The sequence below is a fragment of the Phyllobates terribilis genome, unplaced genomic scaffold (assembly GCF_046119375.1).
Source record: "Phyllobates terribilis strain yellow unplaced genomic scaffold, ASM4611937v1 Scaffold_4__5_contigs__length_816908805, whole genome shotgun sequence".
Taxonomy (NCBI): domain Eukaryota; kingdom Metazoa; phylum Chordata; class Amphibia; order Anura; family Dendrobatidae; genus Phyllobates; species Phyllobates terribilis.
The window spans coordinates 171,234,910-171,261,466 of record NW_027362764.1 but is presented as its reverse complement, the minus strand read 5'-3'; the positions used below and the strand labels follow the sequence as shown (position 1 = coordinate 171,261,466).

Below are 26,557 nucleotides of genomic sequence, written 5' to 3'. Positions count from 1 at the left end.
ACACGGCCGATGTTAGCAAATACAACCTGTGGCCTGAGTCTGCATACACAGTAGTGTGTGTACAGTGATTGAAATAATTATTTGATCCCTTGCTGTTTTTGTAAGTTTGCCCACTGACAATTTATCTAACTTATACAATGTTATGTTCTTGATTTTTGGGGGGGATATTCTATCTCTCAATGTTAAAATTAACCTACCCTTAAAATTATAGACTGTTCATGTCTTTGTCAGTGGGCAAACTTACAAAAACAGCAAAGGATCAAATACTTATTTCCTTCACTGTATATAGGTACCTCATACTCTGGATGTATAAAATTATAAAAACTTACTGGAAAAAAAGCTATGTGTTGTGTGGAACTACAAGAGAGTAGAAACTAGCAGTCTTACAGCAGATAACCATCTTCTCATATACTATAATATTATTATTGTTTGCTGAGAATTGCACACGTCCAGTAATGTGAGGATATGAGTACATTCCCCTTTAAGGACTGGCGGTTTTCATGGCAGCATGTATGTGTTATGAGGGACGGTGCCAGCACATTTCCGCTGACAAAGACTGGGGGCATGGCAAGGAATGTCAACTGAGAACGGTGGGAGGAAAGAGAAGAACAGTCTGATTACACAGCTCATGTTCTGCGCGGAAACAGATCCAGAAATAAATAATACATGTCACCTGCTATATCTCCTGGTATATGTGCGGCACTGTACACACAAGGAGGTGACTAATGTGCTCCGATGTAACTAACCTGCATCAGGGACCAAAGGGGAACACAGACGCCTTATGATTCAGATGGGTGGGGGGACATAATCGCTGTGCTATCAATAAGACACACACTTAAAGGAGATGTCTGGGCTTCTGTCTTTATGATCTTCTGGGCCACCGCCAATGCAGCTGCAGTTCAGCCTGTACATTGCCTCCCTCTTATATCTCTGCACATTCTGTACAGCGACACCACCTTGTCATATGTATAAGTAGTATTACTAAAACTATTACTGCTAGTTGCCAAGTGACCTCCTGCGGTACGGAGGCAGAAGAGGACTAAATACATGGGCTGAGCAGAGGTTGCATTATTTACATGGGACAGACAAAACATGTAAGGCCACGTTCACACATTCTGTGTGACGCTCGCAGCCCTGCCCTGGGAAGATGGAGGGGGGTACTCGGAGCTGGGTCAGATGTCGAGGGGATGTAGCCGTGGCCTGGACCCGTTCCGTGCCCAGGGCCGTCACATTCAAAATTATGGGCTATCGGTGTTGGTGCGGACGAGTGGTGGAATTGAGACTACGCCACCTGCGCTGTCTGCTGATGAGCCACCAGCGCTGCTAGCAGTCCTCCGAGACGGGATGTTATGGCAGCTTGAGATGTCATGACTCCCCACAGGCGGAGCAGGGCCTCAGGGCAGGGGAGCAGGAGGATGGAAGGAGTAGTTATAGGAATACCCTGGTGCTGTGTGGTGCGGTGCAGAATAAAGAGTCCGGAGGCCTTAAGGGTGGTCTTCCAGGTCTTTTACACATGTTATTGTAAGCAGCAGCAAGGCTTCTCCCTGCTCCTCACGGATTACTGCGGTCACCAGAGACGAGGGCCCAGCGCACCCAGGATATTCAGGCACTTCGATCAGGACCCTCCGAGTGTTCCTAAACTGTCCTTTCAACCTTCTCCTGTCCACGTACGTGTAAAGGCTGGGCCTCCCTCTGGACTATGCACAGATTTGGGGCACGGAGGTAATTGCTGTTCCGTCCGTCCCGCAACGGGATCCACTGTAGCCTTCCGGGCTTCTCTGGCAGAGACGTGAAGTGGCAAAGTCAGATGTCGGGGGCCGGTACCCCTCTTGCAGCAGGAATCCCTCTGGCTGGGCCAGAGTGGAGAGTACAGGTGGCGTACACCGCTCCGTCCGTACTCCCTGGGATCCTTTTGCTTGTGGAGCTGTTTCACTATAGCTCCCGACCCTCTTAAGCAAGGGAACTTGACCGGGTTAGAGACTCTGTTAATTCATACCCGCTCCTCGTGTCAAGGTCAGAGCACGAGGACCGTGAATCTACAACACGCTGCAGGCTCCAACACATGGCCGCTGCCAGCTGTGAAGATCACACTCCATCAGTAGGAACTAAGAATCGAGAACGGAACCAAGAAATTATGTGTGTACACTAAAACTGTGTTCTACCCTTCACCCACTACATGGTTCCCCCAAATTTTGGGTCCCCTCACTTGTGATCCTGCTGAGGCAGCACTATGGTGCATACTTGCCTCCCATAGGTCAGGAGTGTGTAGTGTTGAATGTAGATTAGGGTTCTGACCAGTGCACCTTCCTTACCTGGGTGAGGAGACACTACACCTGCTAACAGGCTGCAGTATCCCCCCTTGTGGCGACCGAACCCTCAGGGGCGCCACAATTCAGTATTCGGTCAGTATTTTACATCAGTATTTGTAAACCAAGACCAGGAGTGGAACAATCAGAGGAAAAGTAGAATAGAAACACGTCACCACTTCAGTATTTATCACCCACTCCTGGTTTAGGCTTACAAATACTGATGGAAAATACTGACCAAATACTGAACGTGTGAACATGGCTTAAATACATTACTCACGTAATTTAGGCTGTGGTCACTTTTTTTTTTTAAATACATCTGGTGTATACACTGAACATACCCATAGCACCCTATGCACCTGATGATTGGCCATTGACGCATAAGGCTGGGGCTACACATTACCTTTAGCCACGATACAGGTTGTTGCCATTGCTACATCGCAGCATGCTGCAAGTGAATGGGGTCACATTGGAACAAGCAAGGTGCCGCAATAAGCAAGTTGCAAAATATTGGAACATGTTGTATTTGTTGTGACTTGCTTGTTGCAGTACCCTGTGGGTCACAATGGGATACCAGTCACTTACACCATGCCGCAATATAATCTTTGGCCACACGATCTGTGTCATGGCCAAAGTTGTCATGTAACCCCAACATGTTTTTTTTATTACTTTACAGAAAATGGTAGTCTGCTTTTTTTTTATTATATACAGGAGCCTACATTATAAAATGGACCCATAAGTCCGATAAGATAAAAATAGAAAAATAAAGCAGCACTCCAATTCAAAGGTACAAAGGTGGCGCTGTCTTTATTAGCTCCTGTAGCAACGTTTCAATTCCACAGTAGAACCTTTCTGCCGTGGAACCAGAACGTTGCCACATGGCCGAGTAAAGAGTCCTCCACATTTTGCACACTTCAGTTGCTTTTCTTTCTAATATATACATATATACACTGCTCAAAAAAATAAAGGGAACACTCAAATAACACATCCTAGATCTGAATAAATGAAATATTCTCATTGAATACTTTGTTCTGTACAAAGTTGAATGTGCTGACAACAAAATCACACAAAAATATCAATGGAAATCAAATTTATTAACCAATGGAGGCCTGGATTTGGAGTCAACCCCAAAATTAAAGTCGAAAAACACACTACAGGCTGATCCAACTTTGATGTAAGGTCCTTAAAACAAGTCAAAATGAGGCTCAGTATTGTGTGTGGCCTCCTCGTGCCTGTATGACCTCCCTACAATGCCTGAGCATGCTCCTGATGAGGTTGTGGATGGTCTCCTGTGGGATCTCCTCCCAGACCTGGACTAAAGCATCCGCCAACTCCTGGACAGTCTGTGGTGCAACGTGATGTTGGTGGATGTAGCGAGACATGATGTCCCAGATGTGCTCAATCGGATTCAGGTCTGGGGAACGGGCGGGCCAGTCCATAGCTTCAATGCCTTCATCTTGCAGGAACTGCTGACACACTTCAGCCACATGAGGTCTGGCATTGTCATGCATTTGGAGGAACCCAGGGCCAACTGCACCAGCATATGGTCTCACAAGAGGTCTGAGGATCTCATCTCGGTACCTAATGGCAGTCAGGCTACCTCTGGCGAGCACATGGAGGGCTGTGCGGCCCTCTAAAGAAATTCCACCCCACACCATTACTGACCCACTGCCAAACCGGTCATGCTGAAGGATGTTGTAGGCAGCAGATCGCTCTCCACGGCGTCTCCAGACTCTGTCACGTCTGTCACATGTGCTCAGTGTGAACCTGCTTTCATCTGTGAAGAGCACAGGGCGCCAGTGGCGACTTTGCCAATCCTGGTGTTCTGTGGCAAATGCCAAGCATCCTGCACGGTGTTGGGCTGTGAGCACAACCCCCTTCTGTGGACGTCGGGCCCTCATACCACCCTCATGGAGTCAGTTTCTAACCGTTTGTGCAGACACATGCACATTTGTGGTCTGCTGGAGGTCATTTTGCAGGGCTCTGGCAGTGCTCCTCCTGTTCCTCCTTGTACAAAGGCGGAGGTAGCGGTCCTGCTGCTGGGTTGTTGCCCTCCTATGGCCCCCTCCAAGACTCCTGGTGTACTGGCCTGTCTCCTGGTAGCGCCTCCAGCCTCGGGACACTATGCTGACAGACACAGCAAACCTTCTTGCCACAGCTCGCATTGATGCGCCATCCTGGATGAGCTGCACTACCTGAACAAATTCTGTGGGTTGTAGAGTCCATCTCATGCTACCATGAGTGTGAAAGCACAACCAACATTCAAAAGTGACCAAAACATCAGCCAGAAAGCATTGGTACTGAGATGTGGTCTGTGGTCCCCACCTGCAGAACCACTTCCTTAATGAGGGTGCCTTGATAATTGCCAATAATTTCCATCTATTGTCTATTCCATTTGCACAACAGCATGTGAAATTGATTGTCAATCAGTGTTGCTTCCTAAGTGGACAGTTTGATTTCACAGAAGTTTGATTTACTTGGAGTTATTATATTCTGTTGTTTAAGTGTTCCCTTTATTTTTTTGAGCAGTGTATATATATATATATTCATACACACATTATACTGGGTGGGCCATTTATATGGATACACCTAAATTAAATGGGAATGGTTGGTGATATCAACTTCTTGTTTGTGGCACATTAGTATATGGGAGGGGGAAAACTTTTCCAGATGGGTGGAGATGCTGCACATCTCGTATCTTGATGGTATGGTGTGGTATATGGGGTACAAAGATCGTGGGGCCATTCTTCATCAATGGAAACCTCAATGCCACTGGATATCTGAAATTTCTACATGATGATGTGTTGCCCTCTTTACGCACTGAAGATGGCACATTCCCTGAGTTTTTCCAACAAGATGGTGCACCACCACATTATGGGTGTCAGATCCGAGCATTCCTGTTAGAACCCTCCTGTTTGTTTTTTCCATCTTGTGTTTTGCAGTCACGTGACCATCTGCCTTTATATTCCAGCTCCGCCCTTTTGGCTATGCTGGACTTCAGTGTTTGACTGTTTTTCTAGCCAGGTGCTTCTGTGCCTTTCTCTGTCAGTTCGTTTGGTCCTTCTGGGACCTCTAGTACTTTTTTGTCTGTTTTGTCTTTTTGTGTTCTGCAACAACTTCTCTGTTTAAGAGGTGTCCCATTTTTGTCCCAGTCCTTAGTTCTTTTAGGGACCCCTCCCTTTATGCTATAGGTCTTCGTTCAGACTAGCGGAGGACTAAGGCGGGTCTGTTCGCTAGGAACAGGCAGCCTGCTACATCATAGGGATTCAGCTTAGTTTTACTGTAGGGACAGTTTTCCCTTATCTTTCCTTAGTACATGTTGCATATCATAACATTAAGTCCAGCCCAAAAAAAAAAAAAACTAAAAGGAAAGAAATTCGGGGATCAGTATGGTTTCCGTCCAGTATTTGGCTCTACGCCTGCAGGGATTGTCACTGGAGGTGGCCGAGCTCCAGCAACACATGAGTAGCTGTTCTGAAGCGCATTTTGTGGAACCCAAGGTAGGACTGCCTGATGTTTTTTATGTTAAACAGCAAGATTTTTTTTTCTTTAAAAATGCTTGTTTGTTATATTTTCGTTTGAGACCAAGGTCCTCTGGGAATGAATCACAGCGCATTGGTTTTATTATGTCACTTTTGCGCAAAGAACCACAGGTGTGGGCCTTTTCTCTCCAACCTAATGATCCATGTTTAAGGTCTGTATAAGAATTTTTTTCTGCTATGGGGCTATTATATGACAATCCTGATCGAATCTCATCTGCTGAGGCAGAACTCAGGCGTTTGAATCAGGGGTCAGGTGATGTTGAAAATTATTGCACACACTTCAGAAGATGGGCCTCAGAAGTTAAATGGAATGATTCAGCTCTGAAATGTCTATTTCTTGCTGGTCTGAGTGAAAGGCTTAAGGATTTGCTAATTGCATTCCCAGCACCTGAGACTCTGCAGGATGCCATGCAATTAGCTGTTCGTGTGGATAGGAGACTGAGATTTAGACAGAATGAGGTAAAGACTCCTGTAATGCCAGGTCCTAGTCCCCAGAAAATCTGCTCTGACGGCGGAGAACCGATGGAGGTTGGGGCGAAGTCGCTCCCCTCTCAGGAAAGAGACCGGAGGTTCGCCGAGGGATTGTGTCTTTATTGTGGCAAAGCTGACCATTTGATTAAGTGTTGTGAGCTTCGTTTAAGTAAAGAAAAAAAAAGGTCAGTTACGCCCGTATAGCTTGTTTACGCTCTGCAGGAGTATTTCTTTCTGGGAGTACTACATTGCAGGAAAATTTGATTGAATTTCAGGTATTTGTGGATCGTGGTTCAACACTTAATGTGATTGATAAAGGGTTTTTGTAAAACCTTAAATTGAAATCCAAACCTTTGTCATCACCTATTTCTGTGATTGCAATTGATAACACTCCCTTGAAATGTATTAGGTTACTGCATTTCCCCTCACTATCAATGGAGTTCACCAAGAAATTTTGGACTTGGTTGTATTAGATAATTTACCCTCTCTGGTCGTTCTAGGATTGACTTGGTTAAAACTGCACAATCCTTTGCTGGACTGGTCTACTAATGTGATTAAGTCTTGGAGTCCGAAGTGCTATGATAAATGTTGTAATGGTCGCAGTGCGGCTGTGGAAAAAAGGGGAATTACCTGTACCTATTCAAGATTTTTGGAGGTTTTTTTCAGAGGAGGAGTCGCAAGTTTTACCTCCTCATAGGGATTATGATTGCGCCATTGAGTTTGTTCCTGGAGCTACTCTTCCCAAGAGTCGCTTATTTAATCTGACTATCCCTGAAAGAAAGGCCTTGGAGGAGTACATACAGACTAGCCTGGCTGCTGGTCACATTAGACTTTCTAAGTCGCCTGTGGCAGTTGGATTTTTCTTTGTTAAAAAAAAGGACAGGGGTTTACGTCCATGTCTGGATTTTCGTGAAATTAATAAGATTACCGTATGCAATTCCTACCCATTGCTGTTAATTCCTGACTTGTTTAACCAGTTGGTGGGGGCCAAGTGGTTCTCTAAAATTGATCTCCGGGGGGCATACAATTTGCTACGAGTGAAGGAGGGTGTTGAATGGAAAACTGCTTTTAACACTCCGGTAGGTCATTTTGAGAATCTGGTGATGCCTTTTGGTCTTACCAATGCACCTGCATTTTTTCAGAACCTTATTAATGACATCCTGAGACCTTTGATTGGTAAGAATGTGGTTGTGTATTTGGATGAGATTTTGATTTATTCACCAAATCTAGAGTCCCATTGGCAGAGTGTACGTGAAGTTTTGCAGTTATTGAGTGATAATTCACTCTTTGCTAAGCTGGAGAAATGTGAGTTCACAGTGCAGAAAATTAGTTTTTTGGGCTACATTGTCTCCAGCGAGGGCTTTGAGATGGACCCGGTGAAGGTTCAGGCTGTGCAGGAATGGCTTAGGCCTATTGGTTTGAAATCTATACAGAGATTTTTGGGTTTTGCCAATTATTACAGGAAAATCATTAAGAATTTTTCTGTAATTGTTAAGCCTCTGACCGATCTCACCAGGAAAGGTGCGAATACGGTCCAGTGGACTACTGAGGACATTGAAGAGTTTCAGTATCTCAAAGAGAGGTTCAGTTCTGCCCCTATCCTTATGCAGCCTGATGAGACCAAGCCTTTTTGGGTCGAGGTCGATACTTCATCAGTGGGGGTCAGAGCAGTTTTGTCTCAGGAGAACAGGGATGGAGTACATCCTTGTGCCTTCTTTTCGAAAATAATTTCGGAAACCGAACTCAATTATGATGTTGGAAATCGGGAGTTGCTGGTTATTAAACTCGCATTTGAACATTGGCGTCATTTTTTGGAAGGCGCTAGATTTCCTATTCAAGTTTTCACAGATCATAAGAATTTGATCTATCTGGATGCTGCCAAGCGCTTGAATGCCTGTCAAGCTAGGTGGGCACTTTTTTTTCCTCGGTTTCATTTTTCTGTTACCTATATCCCTGGTACAGAAAATGTTAAAGCAGATGCTTTATCTCGCAGCTTCTCTCCTACGGTCGGTGCCGAGGAGGAGAGCATTTTACAGAAAGGTGGCGGCATTGGACTCCGTTTTGGAGAATGGGATTCTGAAAGCTCAAGATGATGCTCCATCTAGCACTCCCCATGGGAGGTTGTTTGTGCCTAGAGCCTTTAGGAGAGATTTGTTTGTGGAGTGTCATGAGTCTCGGTTGGCAGGTCATCCAGGAATTTCGGAGACTAAGAGACTTATCAGTCGCAGTTTTTGGTGGCCTGGATGGCAGAAGGAAGTCATCAAGTGGGTGCGTCAATGTACTGTGTGTGCTAGGTCAAAGGCTTCACATACTCCTGCTGCGGGGTTGCTTTGCCCTCTGGAGGTTCCTGGTGCGCCTTGGACACATCTCACAATGGATTTTATTACTGATCTTCCTGTGTCCGAGGGTTTTACTGTCATCTGGGTGGTCGTGGACCGTTTTAGTAAGATGTGTCATTTGGTTCCATTCATTAAGTTGCCCTGCGCCAAGACACTCGCTAAGGCGCTTGTTAAGGTGATTGTCAGGCTCCATGGCGTTCCCATGGATATTGTTTCTGATAGAGGACCTCAGTTTGTGGATCGCTTTTGGCGTGCTTTTTGTGACAGGTTGGGAGTCCATTTGTCATTTTCGTCTGGGTATCATCCTGAGTCTAATGGACAGACTGAAAGAAAGAACCAGGATGTTGAACATTTTTTGTGTTGTTTTGTGGCGGACAATCAAGAGGTGTGGTCTGAGTTTCTGCCTCTAGCAGAATTTGCTCTTAACAATCATACATCCTCCTCTGCTAGGTGTTCTCCTTTTTTTTGTTGTACTGGGAGACATCCGTCTTTTGGTTCGTTCTCCAAATTGGGGTCGGCGGTGCCAGAGGAGGAGAATTTTTCTCGTGATTTGGAGAGAGTTTGGACTAATGTACGTTGCAACCTTCAAGAGGCTAACAAGAAGTCCAAGAAGTATTTTGACAGGAAACGTAAGGAGTTTTTTTTTTTACTGTGGGTGACATGGTTTCGTTGTCCTCAAAGAACCGGCGGTTGAGGATTCCCTCTAAAAAACTGGGTCCTAAGTTTGTGGGTCCATTTAAAGTGCTTCAGGTTGTTAACCCGTCGGCTGTTAGGTTGGATGTCCCTACTTCCTGGAAGATTAATCCTGTGTTTCATGTTTCCTTTTTGAAAAAGGCTGATGGATCAGATAGGGATTCCACTGTCACAGTTCCTCCTGTGGTGGAAGACGGCGAATATGAAATTTCTCGTATCTTGAATTCTAGATGGTATAGAGGGAGATTACAGTATCTTGTCTCCTGGAAGGGTTTCGATCCCGAAGACAACTCCTGGGTAAGGACGGCTGATGTCTCTGCTCCTAGGCTTGTTAAAGCTTTCCACAAGAGGTTTCCGGATAGAACTGGGCCTGGAGGATCCTCATAAAAGAGGGGGTACTGTTAGAACCCTCCTGTTTCTTTTTTCCATCTTGTGTTTTGCTGTCATGTGACCATCTGCCTTTATATTCCAGCTCCGCCCTTTTGGATGTGCTGGACTTCAGTGTTTGACTGTTTCTCTAGCCAGGTGCTTCTGTGCCTTTCTCTGTCAGTTCGTTTGGTCCTTCTGGGACCTCTAGTACTTTTTTGTCTCTTTGTCTTTTTGTGTTCTGCAGCAACTTCTCTGTTTAGGAGGTGTCCCATTTTTGTCCCAGTCCTTAGTTCTTTTAGGGACCCCTCCCTTTATGCTATATGTCTTCGTTCAGACTAGCCGAGGACTAAGGCGGGTCTGTTCACTAGGAACAGGCAGCCTGCTACATCGTAGGGATTCAGCTTAGTTTTACTGTAGGGACAGTTTTCCCTTATCTTTCCTTAGTACATGTTGCAGATCATAACAATTCCTACATGAACAGTTTCCTGGAAAGTGGATTGGTCGTCGTGGGCCAGTTGAATGGCCACCAAGGTCTCCCGATCTGACCCCCTTAGACTTTTATCTTTGGGGTCATCTGAAGGCAATGGTCTATGCTGTGAAGATACGATATTTGCAGCATCTGAAACAATGGATACTGGAAGCCTGTGCTAGCATTTCTTCTGCGGTGTTGCTATCAGTGTGTCAAGAGTGGGAGAAGAGGGTTGCATTGACAATCCAACACAATGGGCAGAACTTTGAACACATTTTATAAGTGGTCATAAACGTGTAAATAACTCATGAAAGAATAAAGTTACGTTAAAACCAAGCACACCATTGTTTTTCTTATGAAATTCTCAATAAGTGTGATGTGTCACATGACCCTCTTCCCATTGAAAAAAATAAAGTTGGATCCAAAATGGTCGACTTCAAAATGGCCACAATGGTCACCACTCATCTGGAAAAGTTTTTCCCCCTCCCATATACTAATGTGCCACAAACATGAAGTTGATATCACCAACCATTCCCATTTAATTTAGGTGTATCCATATAAATGGTTGACTCCAATCCAGGCCTCCATTGTTTAATAAATTTGATTTCCATTGATGATTTTTGTGTGATTTTGTTGTCAGCACATTCAACTTTGTGCAGAACAACATTCATTCAGATCTAGGATGTGTTATTTGAGTGTTCCCTTTATTTTTTTGAGCAGTGTATACATATATATATATACACACACACACACACTACCGTTCAAAAGTTTGGGGTCATTTACAAATGTCATTATTTTTGAAAGAAAAGCACATTTTTTTCAATGAAGCTAACATTAAATGAATCAGAAATACACTCTATACATTGTTAATGTGGTAAATGACTATTCTAGCTGCAAACGTCTTGTTTTTATTGCAATATCTACATAGGTGTATAGAGGCCCATTTCCAACAACCACCACTCCAGTGTTTTAATGGTATATTGTGCTTGCTAACTGTGTAAGAAGGCTAATGGATGTTTAGAAAACCCTAGAAAACCATTGCACAAGTATGTTAGCTGAAAATGGTTTGGCTGATTTGAGAAGCTTTAAAATTGACCTTTGTTTGAGCTAGTTGAGAATCTGGAGCATTACATTTGTTTGTTCTATAAAATTCTCAAAATGGCCAGAAAAAGAGAACTTTCATGTGAAACTCAACAGTCTATTCTTGTTCACAGAAATGAAGGCTATTCCATGAGAGAAATTGCTAAGAAACTGAAGATTTTCTACAACGGTGTGTACTACTCCCTTCAGAGGAGAGCACAAACAGGCTCTAACCAGAGTAGAAAGAGAAGTGGGAGGCCCCGCTGCACAACTGAGCAACAAGACAAGTACATTAGAGTCTCTAGTGTGAGAAATCAATGCCTCACAGCTCCTCAACTGGCAGCTTCATTAAATAGTACACGCAAAACGCCAGTGTCAACGTCTACAGTGAAGACGCGACTCCGGGATGCTGGCCTTCAGGGCAAAGTGGCATAGAAAAAGCCATATCTGAGACTGGCTAATAAAAGGAAAAGATTAATATGGGCAAAAGAACACAGACTTTGGACAGAGGAAGATTGGAAAAAAGTTTTATGGACAGACGAATCAAAGTTTGAGGTGTTTGAATCACAGAGAAGAACATTTGTGAGACGCAGAACAACTGAAAAGATGCTGGAAGAGTGCCTGACACCATCTGTCAAGCATGGTGGAGGTAATGTGTGTTAGAACCTTGCTCTTAGGTTTTTTCCTTTGCTGGTCACATGACCTTGTTGGCCTATTTAATCCTGCTCCGCCCTTCTGGCTTTGCTGGACTTCATTGTATAACTACTTTCTAGCTAGCCTGTGCTCTGTATCTAACTCTGTTAGTTTGCTTGGTCTACGGACCTCAGTGTTCTATATATTTTGTTTGTTTGTCTGTCTGCTACTATTTCTGTTAGGAGGTGTCCCATTTTCCTCCCAGTCCTTAGTACTTGTAGGGATTCCTTCCCCACATCTATAGGTCTCCGTACAGACTAGCTTAGGACTTTAGCAGGTCTGATCGCAGGTCTGATCCCCTGTTACATCGTAGGGATAAAGCTGAGTTCTATCGTAGGGACAGATCTCCTCTCTTTCCTTAGCTCTGGTAGCAGAACATAACAGTAACAGTAAGTCCAGCCTGCAAATTCTCTAAGGAAAGATTTTTCTGTTCCATCATGGTGTCGGTTCAGGATTTGGCTCATCGCCTGCAGGGACTCTCTCTGGAGGTGGCCGAGCTCCGTCAGCACGTGAGTAACTGTCCTGGAGCACATTTCTTGGAGCCTAAGGTATGTTTGCCGGATTTATTTTTTGGTGAACACCGAGAATTTTTTTCATTTAAAAATGCTTGCTTATTGTATTTTCGTTTGAGACCCAAGTCCTCTGGGGATGAATCCCAGCGCATAGGGTTCATAATGTCACTTTTGCGCAAAGAGCCTCAGGAGTGGGCCTTTTCTTTGCAACCTAGTGATACATGCTTCAGATCAGTGGATAGTTTTTTTTCTGCTTTGGGGCTATTATATGATGATCCTGACCGTGTCGCATCAGCTGAGACTGAGTTAAGACGTTTGAGACAGGGATCAGGTAATGTGGAAAAATATTGTACTCATTTCCGTCGATGGTCTACTCAAACAGGGTGGAACGATTCTGCTCTGAAAAGTCTATTTCTTGCTGGGCTCAATGAAAGGGTTAAAGACCTGCTAATTGCTTATCCTACACCTGAAGATTTGCAACAGGCTATGCAATTAGCTATACGGGTGGATAGGAGACTGCGTGCAAGGGTTAATGAGAGCAAATCCTCTGCTATGTCAGTTTCTGGTTATGAGAATGTGTGTACTAACAGTGGTGAACCGATGGAGATTGGATCGGTGGCACCTCGCTCTCAAGAAAAAGACCGTAGATTTTTTGAAGGCTTGTGTTTCTATTGCGGAAAATCTGGTCATTTGATTAAAGGCTGTGAGCTTCGTATGAAGAAAGAAAAAAAAATGGTCAGTCATGCCCGTATTGCCTGTTTAAATTCCAAGGGTGTATTTTTAGCTGCTTCCACGATTGCTCAGGAAAAATTAATGGAATTTCGGGTGTTTGTCGATTGTGGGTCTACTCTGAATGTAATTGATGGGGGATTCTTGGAAAGACTCAATTTAAAACCCGAACCTTTATCATCCCCCATTGCTGTGGTTTCTGTGGATGGTTCCCCTTTGAAGAATATTACTCTCAAGGTCTGTGAATTTCCTCTCACTATTAATGGTGTTCACCATGAGAAATTGGATTTGGTAGTTTTGAATAACTTGCCTTCTCCAGTAATATTGGGATTGCCCTGGTTAAAATTTCACAATCCTGTACTGGATTGGTCTACCAGTGAAATTAAATCCTGGAGCCATAAATGTTATGACAAGTGTTGTAACGGGCGTATTGCAGCTTTGGATAGGGGAGAATTGCCTGTTCCTATTCAGGATTTTTGGAGAGTTTTTTCTGAGAAGGAATCGCAGGTTTTGCCTCCCCATAGAGACTATGATTGTTCTATTGAATTTGTCCCTGGAGCGACTCTTCCTAAAAGTCGTTTATTTAACCTTACTATTCCTGAGAGGAAGGCTTTGGAGGAATACATACAGACAAGTTTGGCCGCCGGTCACATTAGGCCTTCTAAGTCTCCTGTGGCGGTTGGATTTTTTTTTGTAAAAAAAAAGGACGGCGGTTTACGTCCTTGTCTGGATTTTTGTGAGATTAACAAAATTACTGTACACAATCCTTACCCACTGCCATTGATTCCTGATTTATTTAACCAGTTAATGGGGGCCAAGTGGTTCTCTAAAATTGACCTTAAGGGGGCATACAATCTGTTGCGCATGAAGGAGGGTGACGAATGGAAGACTGCTTTTAACACTCCTGTGGGTCATTTTGAGAATCTGGTTATGCCTTTTGGTCTTACTAATGCTCCTGCATTTTTTCAGAATCTTATTAATGACATCCTTAGACCTTTGATCGGCAAAAATGTGGTTGTGTATTTGGATGACATTTTGATTTATTCGCCGGATCTGGAGTCTCATTGGCGGAGCGTACGTGAGGTATTACAGTTGTTAATGGACAATTCGCTTTTTGCTAAGCTGGAGAAATGTGAGTTCGCTGTACAGAGAATTAGTTTTTTGGGTTACATTATCTCCAGCGAAGGTTTTGAGATGGACCCGGTTAAAGTTCAAGCTGTACAGGAATGGCCTAGGCCTATTGGTTTGAAATCGATACAGAGGTTTTTAGGTTTCGCCAATTATTACAGAAAATTCATAAAAAATTTTTCTAGTATTGTCAAACCTCTGACCGATCTCCCCAGGAAAGGTGCTGATGCGGTTCAGTGGTCTTCTGAGGCTATTGAAGCTTTTGTGTATCTCAAGGAGAGGTTCACCTCTGCTCCCATCCTTATGCAGCCTGATGTGACTAAGCCGTTTTTGGTTGAGGTTGATGCTTCCTCTGTGGGGGTTGGCGCAGTATTGTCTCAGGATCACGGGGATGGATTACATCCCTGTGCCTTTTTTTCAAAAAATTTTTCGGAGACTGAACTGAATTACGATATTGGTAATCGGGAATTATTGGCTATTAAACTCGCATTTGAACACTGGCGCCACTTCTTGGAAGGTGCGGAATTTCCCGTTCAGGTTCTTACGGATCATAAAAATCTGATATATCTTGATGCTGCCAAGCGCCTGAATGCCCGTCAGGCTAGGTGGGCACTGTTTTTCTCGCGGTTTAATTTCTCCGTTACTTACATCCCTGGTACTAAGAATGTTAAGGCGGATGCCTTGTCTCGCAGTTTTTCTCCCATAGTCGGTGCTGAGAAAGAGGAGAACATTTTACAAGAAGGTGTTGTGATAGCTGCTTTGGACTCCGTTTTGGAAGATGAGATTCTTAAAGCACAGGAGAATGCCCCATCTAACACTCCTCATGGGAGGTTGTTTGTGTCTGGGACCTTTAGGAGAGATTTGTTTGTTGAGTGTCACGAATCTCGGTTGGCAGGTCATCCCGGAATCTCTGAGACCAAGAGACTGGTGGGTCGCAGTTTTTGGTGGCCTGGATGGCAGAAGGAAGTCATTAAGTGGGTGCGTCAATGTACTATATGTGCTAGATCTAAGTCCTCATATACTCCTGCTGCGCGGTTGCTTTGTCCTTTGGAGGTTCCCAGTGCTCCTTGGACACATTTGGCTATGGACTTTATAACTGACCTTCCCCCCTCTGAGGGTTTTACTGTCATCTGGGTGGTCGTGGACCGTTTTAGCAAGATGTGTCACTTGGTTCCCTTCGTCAAACTGCCCTGCGCTAAAACTCTCGCTAAGGCCTTTGTCAAGGAAATTGTCAGACTTCATGGCGTTCCTACTGACATTGTTTCTGATAGGGGTCCTCAGTTCGTGGCTCGTTTTTGGCGTGCCTTTTGTGACAGGTTGGGAGTTCATTTATCGTTCTCGTCCGGATATCATCCTGAATCTAATGGCCAGACAGAAAGGAAAAACCAGGATGTTGAGCAGTTCTTGCGTTGTTTTGTGGCAGACAATCAAGAGGGGTGGTCTGAGTTTCTGCCACTTGCTGAATTTGCTCTGAACAATCATACATCTTCTTCTGCTGGTTGTTCGCCTTTTTTTTTGTTGTTCTGGGAGACATCCGTCGTTTGGGTCGTTCTCCAAGTTGGGATCTGCCGTGCCTGAGGAGGAGAATTTTTCCGGTGATTTGGAGAGAGTTTGGACGGATGTGCGTGGTAATCTTCAGGAGGCCAACAGAAAATCTAAAGACTACTTTGATAGGAAACGACAGGAGGTTTTGTTCGCTGTTGGTGACATGGTTTGGTTGTCCTCTAGGAATCTGCGGTTGAGGATTCCTTCTAAGAAATTGGGTCCCAAGTTTGTAGGGCCCTTTAAGGTGCTTCAGGTTGTCAACCAATCTGCTGTTAGGTTGGAGGTTCCTACCTCCTGGAGAATTAATCCGGTATTTCATGTCTCTCTGTTAAAAAAAGCTGTTGTGTCGGATGGTGACGCCTCTGCCTCTGTTCCTCCGGTGGTGGAGGACGGGGAATATGAAATTTCTCGCATCCTTAACTGTATAGAGGTAGTTTGCAGTATCTTGTGGCCTGGAAAGGTTTCGGACCCGAGGATAACTCTTGGGTGAGGTCAGATGATGTTTCCGCGTCCAGACTTATCAGAGCGTTTCACAGGAGATTTCCTGATAAGCCTGGTCCTAGGGGATCCGGAGGATCCTCTTAGAAGGGGGGGTACTGTTAGAACCTTGCTCTTAGGTTTTTTCCTTTGCTGGTCACATGACCTTGTTGGCCTATTTAATCCTGCTCCGCCCTTCTGGCTTTGCTGGACTTCATTGTATAACTACTTTCTAGCTAGCCTGTGCTCTGTATCTAACTCTGTTAGTTTGCTTGGTCTACGGACCTCAGTGTTCTATATATTTTGTTTGTTTGTCTGTCTGCTACTATTTCTGTTAGGAGGTGTCCCATTTTCCTCCCAGTCCTTAGTACTTGTAGGGATTCCTTCCCCACATCTATAGGTCTCCGTACAGACTAGCTTAGGACTTTAGCAGGTCTGATCGCAGGATCAGGTCCCCTGTTACATCGTAGGGATAAAGCTGAGTTCTATCGTAGGGACAGATCTCCTCTCTTTCCTTAGCTCTGGTAGCAGAACATAACAATGTGATGGTCTGGGGTTGCTTTGGTGCTAGTAAAGTGGGAGATTTGTACAAGGTAAATGGGATTTTGAATAAGGAAGGCTATCACTCCATTTTGCAACGTCATGCTATACCTTGTGGACAGCGCTTGATTGGAGCCAATTTCACCCTACAACAGGACAATGACTCAAAGCAAACCTCCAAATTATGCATGAACTATTTAGGGAAGAAGCAGGCAGCTGGTATTCTATCTGTAATGGAGTGGCCAGTGCAGTCACCAGATCTCAACCCCACTGAGCTGTTGTGGGAGCAGCTTGACCGTATGGTACGCAAAAAGTGCCCATGAAGCCAATCCAACTTGTGTGAGGGGCTTCAGGAAGCATGGGGTGAAATTTCTCAAGATTACTTCAGAAAATTAACAGCGAGAATGCCAAAGGTCTGCAATGCGGTAATTGCTGCAAAGGGGGCATTCTGTGACGAAAGCAAAGTTTCAAGGAGAAAATTATTCTTTCAAATAAAAATCATTATTTCTAACCTTGTCAATGTCTGGACTATATTTTCTATTCATTTTGCAACTCATGTGATAAATAAGAGTATGAGTTTTCATGGAAAACACAAAATTGTCCGGGTGAACCCAAACTTTTGAACGGTAGTGTATATGTGTATGTATATGTATATATATATATATATATATATATATATATATATATATATATATATATATATATAGGTTTTCTTTTTAATGGGGCTCGGCATTAGGAGCACTCAGGCCTGCACGTTAAGGAATAATTAACACTGCACACTAAGGTGTGTTTTATTGTTGCAGATATGCTGACAACATGATGAGAGGGTAAACTCTGAACTGGTATTGTTATACTGTGTACAGATAAATGATATGCGGAAAATAAGCATGGAAAAAACATCAGAATTTGCCCTTTTCACACTTTGGACTTCCCCATCGTCCCTTCTTTGTGAGCATACTGCTTAGCAATAGATTCCATTATTATACTGTTAGACCGTCACTCTTCCTCTTCCCTTGCTGTTCCCGGAGAGATAAGCACTGCATGGCTATCATGGGACAAAGCCTTTGCCAGTTCTTGTTCCAAAAATAGTACTTTTGTTTTGACCGTAAAGCAAGTGCATTTCCAAATAGAAACCCAGGATAAATCAATGCTTGTTATTGATCAGTAAGTGAAAAATGATAAATGAGGTGATGTATAAAATCAGAGGCTTCTCCTGCAAAAACAGGATCACTAGACCAAAGCTTGATTTGTCAGATGCGAATCCAGTACTAGTATAATCATCAGAAAAAAACTAAAACTTTACATTCTATGATTTTACTTATCAGAACATAATTTAAAAAAATATCTGGTCCTTACAAAATCTTAAAATCAGGTAACCACAACCTCAGGTGAATAACCAGACAAATTACACCGTGTCATCATTTATTTAACAAGAAGTAGGCCAAAATGCAGAATACCGGTCTGGAACATTCAGGTGTGTGCTAACATACTGCCAAGGAGCAATGATCTTATGCAATTTTTGATCCCCATCAATCTATCAAGGGTAATAAAGCTATTTCCAAACAATTCAGAGTTCATCATTCTACTGCGAGAAAGTGAAAAACCTTTAAGAGAGTTGATCATTTTCCCAAGAGTGGACATGCCAGCAAATTCACCCCAGAGTCGAACCCTGCAATGCTCAGAGAAATTGCAAAAAACTCAAGAGGTACAGCTCAGACTCAAAAGGCCTCAATTAGCATGGCAAATGCTAAAGTTTATGGGAGTATAATTAGAAAAACTCTTAACAAGTATGGCTTGTTTGGAAAGGTTGCTAGGATAAAACCTTTTGTGTCTAAAATAAACATGGAAGCACGATTAAAGCTTGCAAAGTTTCATCTGAACAAATGACAAGACTTATGGGACAATGTCCTTTGGACAGATGAGGCCAAAGTGGAGATGTTTGGCCACAATGACATGCACCACATTTGGATGAAAACCAAATACAGCATATCAGCACAAACACCGCTCACCAACTACCCAGCATGGTGGTTGGGGGAGATGATTTGAGCTTGTTTTGCAGCCACATGACCTTGGCACCTTGCAGTTATTGAGTCGGGGATGAACTCCTCTTTATACCAAAGTACTCCAGATGCAAAAGTAATGCCATACAGCCATACACTAAAGCTTGTCTAAAAATGGGTCATGTAACTGGATAACGATTGCAAGCACACCAGCAAATCTATACCAGAATAACTAAAAAAGAGCAGAAGCAAGGTGCAACGGTTTATTCCAGACCTCAGCCCTATTAAAATGTTGTGTCGGGGAGAGCTGTGCATAGCCAAAAGCCCACAAACCTCAGTAAACTTAAGCAACATTGTAAAGACGAGTGGGAAAAAATCCTCTGGAATGACGTGAGAGACTGATAAAATCATAAAGAAAATGATTACTTCAACTTATTGCTGCTAAAGGTGGTTCTACAGGCTTTGATTCATGGGGTGTACTTAATTTTTCACTTATTTTTTCTGCATTTCGTCCCACTTTTTGATAATAAATGACGGTGTAATTTCTCATGTGTTGTTCTTCTGAGGTTGTTTTAAGTTTGCTCTTATTTTATTATATCCTGATACGTGAAACCACAGAATTCAAAGAGGGTGTACTTAGTTACTCTCATGACATCCTAGTCAATCTAAAACAAAAAGCAATAGTGAATAAAAGTCTATAAATGGGCTAAATTAAAAGCCAAGCTCCTCTAAAATGAAATCCAGCAGCGGTTCATTTTAATAACCAATGATATCCAGATGCCATAACAAGACATCCAGATAAAGGCTGCCACAATGAGACAACTCTTTACAGGAGTTAGACGGGCTGCACATCTTTAGGCCAAATTGCCACAAGACTGCTGAGGTCAGGGATTGACTGCGGCGGTCATGTATTGTATACGGGAAGTTACTACTGCAGCCCTGCCAATAAGGAACTCCATGGGAGCAGTTAGGAGGTGGCACGGACTTCCACAGATACACCATAATTAGTTTATTACTTAAAAGCATTGTCGAGTTATGGGCCAGTGTGGCCCGAAGAAGTACAGTACAGACCAAAAGTTTGGACACACCTTCTCATTTAAAGATTTTTCTGTATTTTCATGACTATGAAAATTGTACATTCACACTGAAGGCATCAAAACTATGAATTAACACATGTCGAATTATATACTTAACAAAAAAGTGTGAAACAACTGAAAATATGTCTTATATTCTAGGTTCTTCAAAGTAGCCACCTTTTGCTTTGATGACTGCTTTGCACACTCTTGGCATTCTCTTGATGAGCTTCAAAGGTAGTCACCGGGAATGGTTTTCACTTCACAGGTGTGCCCTGTCAGGTTTAATAAGTGGGATTTCTTGCCTTATAAATGGGGTTGGGACCATCAGTCGTGTTGTGCAGAAGTCAGGTGGATACACAGCTGATAATCCTACTGACTAGACTGTTAGAATTTGTATTATGGCAAGAAAAAAGCAGTTAAGTAAAGAAAAACAAGTGGCCATCATTACTTTACGAAATTAAGGTCAGTCAGTCAGAAAAATTGGGAAAACTTTGAAAGTGCAAGTGCAGTTGCAAAAACCATCAAGCGCTACAAAGAAACTGGCTCACATAAGGACCGCCCCAGGAAAGGAAGACCAAGAGTCACCTCTGCTTCTGAGGATAAGTTTATCCGAGTCACCAGCCTCAGAAATCGCAGGTTAACAGCAGCTCAGATTAGAGACCAGGTCAATGCCACACAGAGTTCTAGCAGCAGACACATCTCTTCAACAACTGTTAAGAGGAGACTTTGTGCAGCAGGCCTTCATGGTAAAATAGCTGCTAGGAAACCACTGCTAATTACAGGCAACAAGCAGAAGAGACTTGTTTGGGCTAAAGAACACAAGGAATAGACATTAGACCAGTGGAAATCTGTGCTTTGGCCTGATGAGTCCAAATTTGAGATCTTTGGTTCCAAATACCGTGTCTTTGTGCGACGCAGAAAAGGTGAACGGATGGACTCTACATGCCTGGTTCCCACAGTGAAGCATGGAGGAAGAGGTGTGATGGTGTGGGGGTGCTTTGCTGGTGACACTGTTGTGGATTTATTCAAAATTGAAGGCATACTGAACCAGCATGCCTACCACAGCATCTTGCAGCGGCATGCTATTCCATCCGGTCCAATCCTTCAAGATTGTTGGAAGACCATTTCCGGTGACTACCTTTGAAGCTCATCAAGAGAATGCCAAGAGTGTTCAAAGCAGTCATCAAAGCAAAAGGTGGCTACTTTGAAGAACCTAGAATATAAGACATATTTTCAGTTGTTTCACACTTTTTTGTTAAGTATATAATTCCACATGTGTTAATTCATAGTTTTGATGCCTTCAGTGTGAATGTACAATTTTCATAGTCATGAAAATACAGAAAAATCTTTAAATGAGAAGGTGTGTCCAAACTTTTGGTCTGTACTGTACAACCAACCCGCTTTTCTTCTATCTGAGCACTGGAACCAATCACTAGCTGCAGTGGTGATGCCAGAATGTAGGACATGTGATTGCTGTCATTACTGTAGTAATGCACAGATACTGGCAGAGGACCACAGGACGGTATGCACTGAAGCATCTGTAGATATTAAAAGTGCTTATTTGTTACTGTATTTTATGCAATAAGCAGGTGAAAGAAATACAAAACTTGGTAAATATTTTATAACTAGTAAACTATTTTTCTGGTCTAAGAAAAGTTTTATAGTTCCAGTTTGATGGTGTTTTAATAAGACATATTCAGAGTTCTCTTACGTAAAATGCAAATGTAGATAAATTCTAAATCTCAATTTCGTTATTTTTGCCTGGAGTGTAACGTAAAAGCCTTGTAATAACCATATCATAAACTAAAACACATAATGATGCTACAGATGGACACTGACCCACACTAGATTGGTACTGAGCTGAAGGGAACATTAACAAGACTTTACAAAGGATTTTACATCAGATCAACTAAGCAGGAACTTTCTATTGGTTCAGTTTTCTTTTTTCTTGTATATTTTCTAAGATGGACCCAAATAGAGGCCTAAAATGACACTATTATTAGTGAACTGAAAGTGCCACCAAATTTCACTCTCCTTTACAATACATTAGATCTAAATGCCATAAGGAGCCTTTTGGTCTAAATTAGTCTTCCATATGGTCTTGTGGACAGCTGTGCATTGTATGTACCAATACTACAGCAAGAAGTAGTAAATCTGCTCTGGGGCCATAACAGCACAAGACAACTGGAGCAGGAACAACCGTAACCAGCTGTCACATTCCTCTGTTACACGAGAAGACGCCCTGTGCTAAAGTCATTGTTTTTACTAACTGCAGCAACGGCCTCTGATGGAAAAGTAATTTCCAAGATCATGAAAGGTCATACATTATTTTGCAGTGTTATTTCAAAAAGTTGATCCCTTTCAATTAAATTTTTCATTTTGAACTGGACACACGATATAATAGTGGATGTATAGTGGAATAAAAAGGGTTTTTTTGGGGGGAGGAGAGGTTTTTTCGCCTCTGTTGCAGAATTATTAGCAATCAAAGTATTTGGCACCTAATGAGTTAACTTTTATTAAGCCCAATTAGGAGTTATCAGACAGTTTTCACTGGGTACATGTACTTCTTCTCCTTGAATGACACTTACCTATCATAAGCAGGCAGCAACACAGAGTAGAAAAAGAGCATGCTCCCACAATAGGTTACAGCAGGTTTCTCAGTGTGTGAGGCGTAATCACATTTATATCTGTTGTGCTCAAGCAACTTGTAGTTGCTCTGCAGAGATTGGAGCTGTCACTACATCTCACACAGGAACATCCTGTCTGTACTGGGATACTTCTGTGTGAGATGCAATGACAGCCCTGCTCTGATCTCACTGCAGAGCGATAATTGCCCTGAGTACAACATTAATGTGATGACTGGGGGAGGAAGGATCGGCCAGCTGCACTTTCGATTCCGATCCTTTTATTTTCAGGATAAGATAAGCTCTGGCAGTGGCTTTTTCCTCCCCACTGAAAACACATGAACATTCAATCAAGTGTTTATGTCTGGAGGAGTTGGGAAAGATACTGCCATGGCTCGGTTTGGGGATTCGATCCGGGGACCTGTTACTGCGTGGTCGGTTCCTCTGTCTACTGAGCTACTGCCATTTCTTCCCTGTCCAAATGCTGATGGTTTCTATTGTCTTTGTTTTCCTTTCTTGATTTGATCCTCTCCAGGTGTTTCTCATTTTCGTGTTTTTGGTTTGCCTTATCACATTCTAGTTGGGGTTTTATATGTTCACCCTTCACTGCACTTCCTTGCTGGTTATACCTCTTGGTGGATGTGTGTTCAGGAATTGCAGTCCTTCAGCTAAGGAGTTTACCTTGCTTGGTAGACTCCAGTTGTAATCTTGCAGTGAGTCTATTTGGGTTTCTGGGAGGTTATACTTGTTCCTTTTATTTTTGGTTCCCCTTAACTTTCCCTCTCTACCATATATGAATGTGTCTTAGTTTCGCACCCTGGGTTTTCGTATCTTTCTTCACACTTTCCTTTCCCCTTATTGGCAGTGTGTCACAGCCTCCCCTCTGGTTCCTCAGGAGGTATAAGAAACCCCTTAATGGCCTTTTAGAGAGTTAGGTCCGAATTAGTGTTTTTAATTGTGTGGCTCGGGCCTTTCTAGTATGTAGAGGTGCGTCATTTCCCATGTGTAAGTGTGTACATGTTCATAACAGATAGCAGGCTGCCAACAGCCATTTCATGTGTATGGTCAGCTTGACAAGTCATTTGCACAATCATGTAATAACATTTGCATAAGAAAGATATCCACATATCCACTTAAGAGTACAATCTTGCAGAGACACCAGAGCTTGTGAACATCATAGAAAGGGCTATCCCTCCATTAGACATTATAACAAACCTCTCTCATCTTGGAGGACCAGCCACAAATACATTATAGCAGGATAAATTACAACTTCACAAACATCATATAGCCAGAGGTTATAGTTCAGCATCAGGAAGCTGGCAAATAAAATGTAGAACCAAGTATTGTCCACTGGTATCTATCACAGCCATCTAATCCATAAACCATTGCTAGTGTGATTCTCTACTACTTTGGACAGTAAACTGGCCAATAAAAAATAGATTAGGCCCTAATATCATACATTTTTAGAACTATGCAATATTGCCTGTATTCTACATTTATACATTGGTAATGATTTTGAAGATGTTGTCCCACAAAGAACATTCATCACCTATCCATTGATCACTACAACGGGGGTCCAAGCCCTAGAAAGAGCTTTAATGGGCCTGTGTTCACCCATGCGTCCCCCTGTTCCAATCAATGTTTATGAGGCTGACAGAAACTGACTTAGTGGAAAACCCCTCTAATGAGAACACAGAAATGTGAATAAAGTCTATATTTAATGGAAAAGCAATACCTGGGAGGAAGCAAGTGGTGGAGGGGGCGCAGGTGGTGGCGGAGCCGGAGGTGGTGGAGGGACTGGCATGGTTCAGGATACTGCTTGTCACTCCTAGAAGATAACATAAGAGCATATATCATTACAGAATTTAATGTTAGTATTTGGTGTTTTTTTGCTTACAGTATGTAGTGTTTATACATCATGTATGTCTTCTATGGGGCAGTGACTGAGGAAACTGCGTATGTGATATGCTATGGGATTAATGGCGATTCACATAACGTTAGTCACCTGGTTGTGGCAGCCAATCACAGGCTTCAGTGGTCAGGTGACCAAAGAATGGAATGTTATCACTTTATGTCCCTACTTAGAGCCCCTAGAGCGGCCTGCACCTCAGCGATGGGGGTGAGAGTTGGTGTATATACCTTGCTTTAATATTCCCTGCCTTTTGAAAAAAATATTTGTGTAACATGTAAAACCATACTAAAGGGGTTTGTCAGCACAAAATGACTGTTCAAATCAAGCATAGGCGCTCGGTGCACCCTTGGCTTGACCGAGCAGTTCTGTGCACCTTGTCCTCTACTCGTTATGCATCTATTTCTTCCTTGACTGACAGCTCTGGCTTTACAGGAGGCCGTGAAGGATCAAGACTGACAGAAAACAAGTAGGTGGGAAGGTGTATAAAACTGTTTAGCCAAGGGTGCGTCGTTTTGTGCTGGCAGACTCCCTTTATTGCCAGAAGCAAAAACAGTGGTGCTACGCTACCCAAGTCAATCAGTAACAGGCTTGTGTTTTCTGAAGGCCTCCTGTGCTCACTCCCAATGCAATGCAATCTTCAGTCTTCCCAGTATTTGAGCACATCATCTCTCAGATAGTAGTGCTACCTTCCCCCTGACGTGTTGTGCGCACCCACCTGTCTCATGACCGGCTACTTCCCGCTGCCAATGGACTGTGAAATGTATGCATTAGATAAGTCTCCATTGCAGCGCGTCTGTTGTTTCAAAGGCCAAGTAACACAATAAAGTATAGACAATACGCCATAGACATATTAGACAGAATTTGCCATGGTGCCACTGGTCTGGGGAAAGGAACTAAAAACACTCTTTACAATGTACAAACCATAAAAATGTCCAGTGCTGCTTTATTTATACGACTACATCTATACATTCACCAAGGGAATTTCAAGGTCATGCCATTTGCAGGGACAGTCTGTCCACTAGTCCACGTGGTGTAAAAAATGAAGCAGTCTAACAGTGCCAGTGGTTTTAACTGTCTCATCAGTTAACGGATATAGGAGTCGACCACTTTATCAACAGCTATATAATAAGCTGCTCATATAGAAGAAACATTACTACTTACCTCCACCAGGGGCAAACATTGTGTTTCCTACCAAAGCACTGTATTGGGTCCCTGCTCTGTCCATCAAGGGAGAAGGGGGCCTGGATTGGCTGTTGCCAGGACCCTCACAGCTCCCTGGTGAACAACAAGATGCAGTGATCAGAGAAGGTCCTCAACTCCGATCACTGCTAAAACTAATGTGCGCAGCTCCGATACAGGTTGGGGGGCAGGGCCCTCCAGGGGATCTACCGATTCCCCACTAGGCCAGTCCGAACCTGACTGTATGTAAATAACCTCTCCAGCTTTTACTATAAAATATATATCTTAAACATTTACCTTTCTTAGTGAAAATACCTACGCCATTGCTTAGCATAAAAACATTGTCCTACGATTGGCACAAAAATATGGCAAAATGATACACTTTGGCATGTTTCACCCATAGAACAAAGCAGGATACTCTTCATTCAATATACATTTGAACATGATTAATAGGAAAAAAAAACAACTTGTAGTGTGCAGACAGCCTACTGTATATCAGTGTACAATGGTCATGTTCACACAGGGTTGATAAGCTGTGGATTTTCCATCCACATTTTCCAAATGGAAAATCAACAGTGTGTTACAACACCAGCAAAGACAAAATCCAAACAGAATCTGCATGGAAAGTGATCTGCGCTGCGGATTAAATCCAAATATGTTGATTTATGTTGCAGATCAGTTGTGAATTGGTTGTTTCTCCCCTTTTCTCCTGATGTGGTGGGGTGAACCCACTGGGGACCTGCCTCGGACTAGTCAGCTCAGTCACATAGTCCCTGTCCCTATCCGGCTTTTCAAACTTGTCCCTGTCCAGCTTTTATGTTTTCTCTTAAAGAAGCAACACATACACACTTGCATTAGCTCTGCCAGTCTCTG

At 43.1% G+C, this 26,557-nt stretch overlaps 1 protein-coding gene across 1 annotated transcript in view; it reads right to left on the bottom strand.

Annotated features, from left to right (window-relative positions):
* Window positions 1-26,557, bottom strand: part of WIPF3 (WAS/WASL interacting protein family member 3) — a 63,156-nt gene that overhangs the window by 15,132 nt on the left and 21,467 nt on the right. Inside the window, exon 2 of the mRNA XM_073677925.1 lies at window positions 24,329-24,421. Within this exon, the coding sequence (XP_073534026.1) occupies window positions 24,329-24,397 (69 nt within the window). The 5' untranslated portion in view covers window positions 24,398-24,421. The remainder of the gene's footprint in view (window positions 1-24,328; window positions 24,422-26,557) is intronic.